The sequence below is a fragment of the Meleagris gallopavo genome, chromosome 21 (genome assembly GCF_905368555.1).
Source record: "Meleagris gallopavo chromosome 21, MGAL_WU_HG_1.1, whole genome shotgun sequence".
Classification (NCBI taxonomy): domain Eukaryota; kingdom Metazoa; phylum Chordata; class Aves; order Galliformes; family Phasianidae; genus Meleagris; species Meleagris gallopavo.
In genome coordinates this window covers 7525077-7537569 of record NC_139424.1, presented here as the reverse complement: position 1 = coordinate 7537569, position 12493 = coordinate 7525077, and the positions used below count along the sequence as shown (strand labels likewise).

The 12493-nt window shown below is 35.8% G+C and overlaps 1 protein-coding gene across 5 annotated transcripts in view; it reads right to left on the bottom strand.

Annotated features, from left to right (window-relative positions):
- BRIP1 (BRCA1 interacting DNA helicase 1) overlaps positions 1-12493 on the bottom strand; it is a 103690-nt gene that overhangs the window by 39928 nt on the left and 51269 nt on the right. For all 5 annotated transcript variants that reach the window (XR_014887576.1, XR_014887575.1, XM_031556457.2 and 2 more), the window contains exons 22-24: positions 11999-12077; positions 10164-10385; positions 8755-8912 (exon numbers count right to left, since the gene is read on the bottom strand). Coding sequence is in view for 3 of the 5 variants with exons in the window: in XM_031556457.2 (XP_031412317.2) it covers positions 8755-8912; positions 10164-10385; positions 11999-12077 (459 nt within the window). In the remaining 2 variants the exon portion in view is untranslated. The remainder of the gene's footprint in view (positions 1-8754; positions 8913-10163; positions 10386-11998; positions 12078-12493) is intronic.

Genomic DNA, 12493 nt, shown 5'->3' with positions numbered 1-12493 from the left:
GGATGAACCTTTCTCTCGTGGAGAGTGAAGTGCACAAGATGGAGTAAGAAATTTTACAAGAGGTTCAGTGTAACAAGAGGGGACTAGATAACAGAAGCTTAAAAGAGAAAGTTAAAAAAAAATAAAAAATTAAAAATCCCACGCTGTTGCATAGTAAATTGGCTTTGGTTCATTCCCTAAAGGTGACACTCAAAATAACCACCAGCACGACAAGTGGTTTGTGTTTGTTGTCTGTTTTATCTGATGGTTGAAGTCTTGCTATAAGAACGTAAACATTCAGGTTTCATTCCTGGTAATTCCTGCTTTTCATGCCTTTCAAAGCAATAAAATATTTGGGAAATCAATTAATAAAAATTTAGATAAATGCATAATATATGCAATATAATTAAACATCTGCATTTACTCAAACACCCCAAATAAAGCCAGGTTCTTAATCCCAGTCAGTCATGTGAATGGTACACTGTGAAGGAAAGTAATGAATGTTTTGGCTACAGCACTAATTCTTCTAAGTGAATAAATATATTTGCTTTAAAAGTAATACAAAACATGCATGTTCCTGTCCACATTCTCAAGAGCTGTCTCTTCTTCCCCATCCTGTATTTAATGTACAAACATTTCTTCAATTTAGTACTGTTACACAGCTAATTAAGAGGGCACACTAGTTCTTTACCACTAGCATTCAGATCTGTTTCTCTTCAGCAAACAATATTCTTCAAAACTGAAAGTATAATGTGAGCAGACTGACTTTATAAGGTTCTCAAGTTTATGACATGAGAAAAACATTTTCTCATACTATAAATTCCAATGATTTATTTTAAACTGATTTTTCCAGCCCCACTGATGAACTTACATGTACAAGATTGGTTTACCTCTTAAACAGCAGAAGTAGTAATGCATCAGAAAGACACAAACCAACCACCCACCCTTGGCTTTCTGACTTACAATAAAAATCCAAATTATAATTCACATAATTGCTGTTTGTACGTCTATTTTTTTTCTTCTGAAATGTCCTAAAATGCTGAAATTTGCTCTGGAATATAGATACACATCAAGCAAAACAGTGTTTCATGATGATAATAGGGATGACAACAGTTTAAGAGATAAAAGTGCCTGTTTGCGTCCAGAAGAATGAACTGCAACCTCTTAGTAGGGAGGTTCAAAGTAAAGCTTACTCAAAAAAACCCCAAATTTCTCTGTAAGCTACATATTTCTTACAGCTAAAAAGAATGTACAGTACTATCATGGCTTACTACCATTTCTCAGATGATTTCCAAATGTTTCATTACTCCATAGCATGGGATACAGTTTCTGATCCAGATGCTTAAAAGAACAAATCTAACAAAGAAACTTAATCTGAGTTAGACTTGGCAAATTTTCCAGAAAAGGAGTAGAATGATGTTTTGGAAGCTGCTCAAACAAAAGCCAAAATGGAAATATGCCTCTTTCAACCATACCCTAGGCTGCAGTTAAAAATAAAAGGACACTTATAGTTTCCACAAGTGTGAACTGCAGCTGAGGTTTCTGAAATATAAAATGTAGATGTCAAAACTGCCCAAGAAAAGTTGTTTGCTTTTGTGTTTGGGTTTTTTTTTTTTTTTTTTGGTGTTTTTAGTTTTACTTCTATCTGAAGTTACAACAACCACTTTTTCCACTGCATTAAAAAAAAGTAATGTATAAATGAAAGGTCTTGCACGTACAAGAAAAATTCTCTACCAATTAGAATGAATATACTCATTAGTTTTATATTATTACATCTTTAAAACTAGATCACACAGAAGGATATAAGTGGGAGAAAACAGATATAAGTCCACTAAATAATCCGCGTGCTTCTAAATGAACTTTAACCTGACCGTTTCAAAGCACTTAATGAGCACAAGCTAAACGTATGCAGAAGTTTTTCCAGTTACATATCAGGAAACCATAGGAGAGAGAACTCAGAGAAGTCCGGAGTCACGTACGATTTACGTGAATTCAAATGTGCTGAGGTATTGTTTTATCTGATAGTGTTCTTTCCTTCCCTGAAGACAGGCACGGCTAAATCTTTGTATAGCCACGCATCTATCTATAAACACCATAAAAATCTTTAAAATCGTGGCCAATTTTTTTTATTATTATTATTTCAAGCCCTTCAGAGAGGAGAAAACCAAATTTATCCTTGGCTCCAATGACTTCAGGCAAAGAATTTGGCCAAATGTTTGTATTCCATCAAGAGGAAGAAACTATGAACTTAATAAAAATAACCAATACCATATACAAATTACATATGGAAGAATGGTGGTAATTGTCTGTCTTTCCACCCCCTACCTTATATTATTGCTGTATGGTAGCAATTTAAGGACTAGAAAAGTTCCCAAACTAGAATTCCTGCACTGAACGACCCAGACATAGACACTACAGAAAATATTCCTGCACGCTGCACCCCACAGCCCGCATGGGCTGAGATATACTATAGAGTTTAATTATGTAAATCTATCATATTTATGTCACACAACTTGATTTTCTTCTAATTTCCCCAGAAATGAGAAATGCCTTACAGAACCCAGAGGTATCCAACTCAGAAAACATCTGCAACAAATCTAATTCACTCTTTCATTCTACTACAGCCACTTGGCTTTTAAAGTGTGAAAAATGGCTTTCACTTAGTAAAATTAGTGTCAAACTACTTGAAAGTACTTTCAGAACGAAAGTCAAATTGCAAATATTCTTACCTTGACTGCAGATTTGCGTTTTATGAGAGAACAGAAATTTAGAAAAGGGTAGAGCTCAGTGGACAAAACTGATGAGAAGTTTCAGTGCATCTAGTGAATGAAAGCTCTGTGGCACTCAGATGCTTTAGCAGTTTATAATTTAATTATGTAGAAATGTACAGTAAAACTTCAAAAAAGGACTCACATATAACAATATGTATGAGATGTTTAGACTCATGTCAACGAATCATGGAGCTTTTGAATTTTTCCTGCGCATGATTGCTATTCTGTTTTGAATTCACACCCATAATGGCCAAGATATTTCCCATACTGATAACAAAGAGGGTTTTTGTTACTGGTGATCGAGGGGTCAGTGGCAGCTGCACTCTGTGACTGACATAATCAGTATAAAATACCAGCTTGTCACAATGGATGCTCATTAGAATATGAAACAATCAGAATGTTGAATCTGTAATTTCAGCAGCTGCTACTGTACACTTCCCATAACTCAGTAAGCATCAGCTATTGGTACAACAGCTTCCTGCTTTCCCAGATCTAGTTTTGTTGATAAAACTGTTTGTGGTCTTATACCATAAATCAGATTCCTGAAGTGATCCAGCATAAAAACACCCCCATGAAACAATGGTAATATTTTTAATCCAAACCATTCCAGAAATACATTTTCCAGTGCAGCTTCACAAAGAGCTGCCCTAATGCAACAGAGGGCTACATTGCTCTCAAAGTCCAGTCTCGGATTTTAAGAAAAGAAATAAAATATGGCAATTGGCAAAATTGGCAAAAAATATGGCAAAATATGAACTCCAAACTCTTCCTCCTCTGCCCATGCTTTTTTTCCTTACACCACTTCCACAGCAGCCCCACGGACTGGTGTGGATCCAAGCAGGCCCATTGCCAGTTACTTGGGTCCATGTAAACAATGCAGTCCTAAGGTGAGAAGGGCACAAGATTATGGGTGCAAGACTACATCCAAAGAGCAATTGTCTGTCAGCACCAATGATAAAAGATATCCTCAGGTAAAGCACGTTGTATGGGATGCTGTGAAATCACCCTGCAGTCCTTAAAGAAGCATACACAACTTCATGCCTCCAACCCAGACAACAAAGAAAAATGGGAAAGAAAACATATCACTACATTTACTGACATCTCCTTATTTACCCTCATAATGACTCCTTACACACATGAAGACATTTACAGAAGCTGAAGAAATGGTACTTCTGGACTGTAAGTCAACTTGGCTGACCACCATAAATTGTACCATGGTAAAACCTGGAAGAAGAAATGGACTTGGTGACCTAAGAAGTTGGTTCTGCCCCTGTGCTTCGTAAGCCCCCTTCTGCAGTTATCCTTATCTGATTAGAAGTTACTCAAGAGTTCTCTCTTCTTGCCAACAGCCATGCTAATATTCATCTGTCAGCTGTTAAGTATCTGGTACTGTAATTCATGAAGCGGAGGAAAATTTAAGTCTTTGAAGACTTAAGACTTAAGACTTTGAAGACAAAAGCACAAACAACTGTAAGGTGGCACTGAGTGCCTGACATGTTCTCACTAATGAGGATTTAGTTTCACTTAAATATAGCCCTCAAAGAACTCAGTAAACAATAATATAATCAGTCCTTGATATGTAGAGCTTTCAGGCTTATCAAAGAATAACGCAAGCATGGATGCCATAGTAAATACAAGGAAGATTTTGCAGTGACAACATGGCATACACATGTATCTATAAAGGCATTTGGTAAGACATCGTTTACCCTTATTTCCAGAGTCATAAACCCATTTCTTCTTCGTTAATAAGGTACATCCAGCAGCTTTAACAATATTCACAAAATGGCTGCAAGCATTCTTTAAATGAGAAGGTAGGGGTATCCTGCAAGTACTTTTTCAATGTGTTCCCTAAAATTCAAGCTTTAGTAACATCTGAAAACAGCAAAGACCACAGAGAAAAGACAGAAGCAGCAGAAATGAATGCATTTTTGGTAAAATGAAAATAAAAAGTACGGCGGATCCAAGGTTTCTTTCAGCCATATGCCCAAGAGCCAACAGCAGTGTAGTAAAAAAGAAATTGGTGTCCGCATTGAAAACTTCCATTTTTATTTTTTGGAAGATATCTGTCTCTCATAAATATTCAGTAATGATCCATTAAACACGAAATGTTTAAAAAATAATTTCTGACTAACCTGCTCCATTTATTTTAGCTCTGTTTGCAGCAACCATCACACTGAAATAGTGCCAGCTGACATCAGCAACTATTCAAGACCAGCCAAATACAGTTAAGACTCCAAAATTATTTAATGTAAGTAATGCTGGATGACTGGTATCCTCCTGACTCTCAAAGATACCTATTTTGGTGCTCAATTGTAATAAATAATTGCCAGCTAAGAATGCTTTTCTTCAGAAATACTCACTGCATTTAGGTTAGATTGTCAACAACAGGCTAAGAAAGCATAAGCTGTTGTAATTGTTTTCATGATGCTTTTTCGACAACAAATCTTGCATCTAAAATCTGACTACTCACAATTTCTAAACCAGATTATAAAGCTAAACCCACACAAACCCTTAATGGATCAGGGTTTTATTTCCAGTGCTGCAGAAACTTCAGTTGTGGCCAAGTCTTATCAGCTATGGTGGCAGACAGATTACAGAAGATGTGCCACGGATAAGTACGAAGCACCACCAGCTTAAACCAATTACACACTTAGCACAAAGTTGTCAAACTATAGACAAATGCCAAATCCTAACATTTAATTTCTATAATGCTTATGAATCTTAAGAAGAATTATACTGAAAAGAGAGCCAGTAATAAATGCAATGACTGGGAGAACATAAGGTGGAAGGAACAGTATTGGGAAATGGAAGCTTTTAATGGTGTATAAATAAGGGAACCATGCTCACTGAAGAACTGCCATTAAAGAATCGACACCGTTTTTTATTTTACTGTAACTCAATGGTTCAAGCTTCTACCTGCATACATTCATTGGCTGACATACTAAGTTATACCTTAAATTAGGCCAGCTGACAGTACTTTCTTATGCAATATGAAATAGCGTAAGCACAAAACTATCCATAGCTGTCCTAATTACTCCTTACAGGCAGGAAAATGTGTGATAAAATGCATGTTTTGTGATTCACTTCCTCTGGTTTACTTGCTTCAGTGCTGTTAACCTGTAGCTTCTGATGGTCTTCCACAGAACTCTGGATAAAAAAAAATCTAGACAATCACTGTACCATTTAAGGCGCATAATTAGCAATTATTTCATGCACACTTCACAATAATAATCTGTTACATACTAAGGGGAAAGAAACATTAATGAGCTACTTCTGGTGCTGCTCTGTGTACTGTGTTTGCATAATAATGAGGTCCAATCTGCTGGAAAACACATAAAGGACAAATTAATAAGGTCGTCATTTTTGTCTAATGATGCTTAATACAGTTTTAGCAATCTGCTCAAGACAAAAGACGGTCACTCAGACATAGCCGATTATGCATTCGCGTGGCAGATGAAATCTTTATTAAACAGAATGATGAATCTGATTAACATGCGATAACAAATATACAGTCTGCGAAAATGACCGTGCCACCTCCTGCAAGCATCCCTCACGTCGACTATTAAGGCTTTACTCAGATTGAGGTCAGACTGGTATTCCCGATAGGCGCATTAAGATAAAAGTTTGCCAAATGTGGTAACATGATGAGCAAAACAATATCCTGTTATATAAAAGCTACTGCCTCAACAGCTGACTGTCTAATCAGTGATAGCAACAACTCCTTAATAAGTTTAAAAACTTAATTGTCAAAGTTTCGTTCACCTTTTAACATAGAGAAGAATTATATTAGCTCGGCTCCATCTTAAAGCATTCTGCTTCTGAAGTGCTGTCATCTACCAAGTTGTTCTAGTTGCACAAAGACCATAAACGTGAATACGCAATTATTTAGAGTCATTTAAGGAACATAAATAACAGTATGAACTTATATGCCACTGATGTCACATAAAGCCTGAATAACCTAATGGAGGTTTCTAGGTCAGTAGCTAGCATGTGATGTAATTGAATTTGTAGAAACATAACAGCAAATCTAAAAATCTTATTTTCAGTATAAATGTGTAATTTATATATAAGAAAGTAGGTTCTCAAAAAAAGATTTACAAAATTTAATTTGATAATCACGCCTGCAATTTAACTCATGAAAATCCAGCATTACATCTAGCGGGTTACCAACCCTAGAAGTAAATCACAGATATCAAACCCAGTGATTCTACATTAAGCTTGTTTTGCTACATGATTTCTATTAAATGAATAATTCCCCATCTTCCAGAACCAACTGTACTTGATTTATAGAGAGCACATGACACAAAGTACTTTAAGATGACATACGATACCTCGTGACAACAAACATGATTTAACATAGGGTAGGAGCAGTACAGACTGCAACGTTAATTTCACTACCAATATATTGCTCAATAACAGCAGGATCTGGTATTCAAGGATACATAACTGGGAGCTAAAACTGACTCGATCACACTTCTTCACTTTAATACATGTGTGTTTGTTCTGGCATATGGCAGCATATAACAAATCATAATTTTATACTCCCTTTACTCGTTCTACATGTCTTCATTTACATTCGCATACTCCCAATTAAAGAAAAACAGACACTTGATTTAAAGCAAGGAGATGATAGAATTAAAGCTGTATTTACCTCTAACATCATTCATTCCCAGCCCATTCCATCTTTCTAAGTAAGTAATATTACTTTTACCAAAGAGGGAAAAAAGAAGAGTGGCTTCTCCACAACTCTCACATTCAAGTCATCTGCCATATAAATCTAGTCATGGCACATACAGTTTGCAACAGATCCAAAGGAGAGATGTCAGTTCTGACAATTGTTTTACAGGTCTATTGAAGATAATGGGATTTTTTTTTTCCCTCGAGTCTCTTTGAAACAAAGACATGCATTAGGAGATTAGATATGTTTCTACTGAAAGCCACCAGCTTGCAGAATGACTCCCTAAAGCCAGATGTGGTCTTTTTTAGCCTGTGTTGCTCTTCCCTAGCCTAAGAGCTTACCAAGATTTCTTTCCACTGGATGGAAACAGAACATAAGAAGAGAAAGAGACATATTCAGGAAACTAACAATTAACCACATTTTTCTAGGTAAAGAAACAGAGGAAGTTAAGAGCTGCAGGTAGGCAAAGAGCACAACACTTGTTTATGTTACACCAGCAAAAGCACATACTTGTAAACCCAATACCAGCTGATTACACATTTGTACCTGCTGCACCCGGTATGAAGGGCAGCCCCAAGCCCCTTCTATTGCCTGCATGGAGAGCTGCACGAATGAAATTGCTGACACTGTTCAGTTTGCACAGCTACTATTGAAAAACATCAAAGTAGAATTAAATTTCATTCTCTATCACAAATTAAATGCAATTATCTTTCTACCCACGGTATAAATGCGGGAAAATTCAGGAGATAGGTATCCTGAGGTTATTTGCAAAGCTCATTCAGGATGAATCCTGTTCTTTACCTTAAAGCAAAGTATTATTAAATGTACAATAAAGTATACATTACATACCTTTCTCATCTAGATTTCAAAGAGTTCTATTGACTCTTTGCTAACAGTGTTTGCTAACCTTATTGGAAACACAATACATATAATTTTTGTCTTGTTGACTCCTTCTGACCTTATCCATGTTAATTATTCAGGGTCTGATTAATATTTTTGTGTCTGATGCATATCTGATGCTTTGTTCTGATTTTCCCTTCATCAAAGACGTGGATAGCTGCTGCCTCTTTTCCTATCCTTCTTCATAAAGCATAATACTACAGACATTGCATCAAATTAGATGTAAATAATGTCAAATGTATTAAGGTATCTAAATTCAGTTTTTAATATAGAAAATAATTTCAAATCTCTGTAGTAGAAATCAGATGAAATAATATATAATTAATCTAGGTAAAATTTTCATTCTATTTTTAAAAGAAATGGTATTTTAATATTTACAGTCACTCAGTAACCATTCTAATGCACAAAATAAACCAGTTTACTTACCCATGACTGTGCTTTATTGCTGAAATGAATAACCTCAGCTCCTATCAAAGGGCACGGAGACATTGACTGGACGAGGCAGTTCCTGCACTGTAAGTAACTTGTCAGAGAATATTCCTTCTCATTCCAAACAGCATTTAAAGATAAACTGGCATTTGTGCCTTTCAGAAAGAAAGAAAGAAATGCTTTACATCAGCACCGAGAGATATTCTAATAAAGTTAAGGGATCCTAAGATGCACTTCACAATTCAAAACTTAATTTTCATATTTTAGCAGAAAGTCACATGATAAGGAACTCTTACTCATCTCTGCAAATTCAGTATCATTTAAAACAGAGCCTTTGTGACAAAACCCACACACAATTGTGCCATCCTAATAGTAGAGCTACCCATGCACTTGCAAATACCAATACTTTCCTTCTGGCTTCTGTCACCTGAATGTAGCTAAAGGATCACACACTGCAGTCTGATACCTGGCTTCATTTCCTATCAAACACACTGCAGCTATAGAGACCTACTTTATATATCCACTGTGGCTGGGTATGCACCTCTAATTCATAAGTTTTATTTGTTATAAGGAACGTGAACAATTCTCCTTTTGCTATTCTTACGCTTTCTTTTTGATCAGAATATTACTTAAGGGCCTGAGGAATTTGGGAATGGAGAGGAGCCTGGTGTCCATCGTCAGTGTTTGGTTAAACATAAAGAGTTCCACAGATGTCAGCAGAGTTCTGCTGCTGGCTGGATGGAGCTGTGAGCAACCTGGTCTAGAGGAAGAACCAACGCAAACTCAAACTACCACACTGGCAATAAAACATAGTATTGTAAAATGATTATTTCTTAGCAGAAACATAATGAAGCAAGACGACAGAGAGGTGAAGATCAGAAAAATGAAGTCAGGGTTACACAGCAACAGGTAACTGAAAAATCAATACAAGATCTGTCACAAAGAAAGCAATGATTGCAGCAACCACACTTAGCCAATGGGTAACGACAGAAAACAAGTAGAGGGTACATTTTATAACCTGGTATCGTGTCGCTCAAAAGGAGGAAATTTCCTAATAAGGAAAATATACAGAAAAAGATTTAGTACAGCTTTGAACGTTTTATAGAACAATTTAATGAAAGACAGGTTACAGGCTTTTTTGAACGCTCAGGTGTTTCTCTTGGCTCATAAACATTTTCCAGTAAAAATATCTGCAAAACTTCTGTAAGTATATTGGAGAGTAAGAATTAATGGGGCAAAAGACTTGTACTGGTCCTCTCTACAGAAGGAAATTTCATATGTAGATCAAGAGATAAAAACATGTTACCAAAATCAGGAGTAGCTGGAGGAAATGAAAAGTATTTCTTTTAAAGCTACAGGGTTTGACAAATGCTAAGTGGTATTTACCAATAATCAGTAAAATTTACCTTTGCTTTTCACTGGCATCTGATAAATCTTCAAAGTTTCTTTAAGATGACTGAGACTTGCAACATCTGAGATGACCAACATCATGTTATCATCACATGAAGTGACATCTAGTTCACATGTACAGTTATTAATGGACTCCTTACTTCTTACATGAATATTTCTGAAGAGTTTCAAGATTATTTTCATCTCAATATCACCAGAACAAGTTTTTCTCAAAATGCCTACAATTTAGAAAGTAGGGTATAAGACTTACATATACACATGGTTTTGAATGCAGCACTGTTCAAACATACTGCAAACTTTCTATATTCACAAGATGGTAATTTAGGCCCTGATCCAATACTGCCTTAAGTCAGTGAAAAGACTTCTATTAATGTAAACGGACCTTGGAAGAGGGCCTTATTTAATTTTATTTTTTTAATGCATCCAAAATTTGCTTTTCAACAGATAGTTTTCCTTTTGCTATAACTCCCAAATTGACTACGGAGTTTGAATTCATTTTGGATAAAGTCACATATTTAAAATTTTCTTCAATCCATGGCAGATTATTTATGTTATAAAATTCTCATCAACTGATATTTGAAATTCAATTTAAACTGCATTAAACTTCTTAGTGACAATGGACACCATGGTAACTGTTAGCATCAAAGTACCTCAGCAATTCTAAGTGATTTTATTTAACACATAGGATTGCATCAAGAACTTTTCTTCTTGCTACTATCTCTTCTTTGATGCCAGTTCTGTAACTGTTTCATCACTTATGAGCTTCTGGGGCCATTAAGAAGGGATGTGTAAGGATCCCACAGCATAGTGGTTGTTGTAAGCATGACTCTGGGTAAGAAACAGGTCTCTGCTCATGTCTCCATCTCAATCTTCTTATCATTTCTAGCACCATCCAAAAATCCAGCATTCTGGCTTTCTTTCAAGCTCCAGAGATGTACTCCAATGCATACAAAGCCTTCTTACCTTTCGGTTTGTAAAACCGGGACCAGTTAAGTCCACACTAAAAGAACATTCATAAAAAGATTCCTACATTCTCCTGGAAGACAAGGATTTCATATATCAAGTGTATTAAGCACCTATTTCTAATTGTTTCTGCATGTAACTGATGACAACACCCATAATTAGATCATTACCACATATGGTCTAGTAGACTGAAAATACAGGGCGTTTTTAAAAAGTAGAAGAGTTATTACTAATATCAGCTTTTAGACTTTCCCAAAATGAAGAACATCACAAAAATAGTAGAGGCAATTTTAGAACACATCTAGTTAACATTTCTTAAAATGTTCAGCTTGATTTGTTTGCCCTCTGCTGGTACTAATATGATGTAGGTTACATAGTAAAGAACATCAATGTGATCCTCCAGGTCCAGTTTGTCAGTAAAACTCTTGACGGCTTCATTACAACTTGTATTATATCCCTAGTGTTACTGTGCCAAGGCACTACCAACTGGTAGCAAATTAACACTTAATCCTGAGAAGCAACACACCCCAGTGAATGGGTGACTGTGTTCCAAATAATCTCTTTCAGCCTTCCATAATGCCAGGACAAGTTGCCTTCAGTTAACTCTTCAACGCCACTCAGATTACCATTGTATTTCAAGATAAATCAATATATCTGGAGCAATCAAGATTTATCAAGCAAGGCAAATCTGTCTAGAAAACTACAATAAAAGCAATTTATTTTCACTGAAATATCACTTAGAATTTCCAGTAGAGAAATTAACCAATTATTCTAAAATACCCCTCAGTATCCAACATTGTGAAAGTAAGAGGGTAAAGAATCCTACAGTTCCCAACCTGAAACAAATGACCAGTTTCACAGGTCTTACCTTCTGCTTTTGGTAGTATTTCTGCTCCGCAGATAATACAATAAAGTCCTCTCTTGCAAGGCTGTTGTTGGTTTTCCTTCTAATAAGCCAATATACGAGTTAATATGAATAGTCCTTTGCATATACTAGCTGTGCATCTAAGCATGTTTAAGGACTTTAAATATAAACACATTAATAAATTTATCAAATCTACTTGAGATATGAAACACTCAAATTTATTCAACTCCATGTTTATCATTTATATTAACTCATAATGTAGTAAATGCTAAAATTATTTAACCTAACCTAAATAGAAATGGCTTTGCATAAAATGAGGTATTTTACAGCCAATAATGCTGCAGACTATCAGAGATTTAGACTGGAATTTTGCAGAGGAATCTTGAAAAACGGTCGACAACTCTGTTTCAATACGATTGTGTTCTTATACTGCAAGTCATAGAATCATTGAGGTTGGAAAAGACTTCTAACATCATTAAGTCCAACCATCAATCCTGC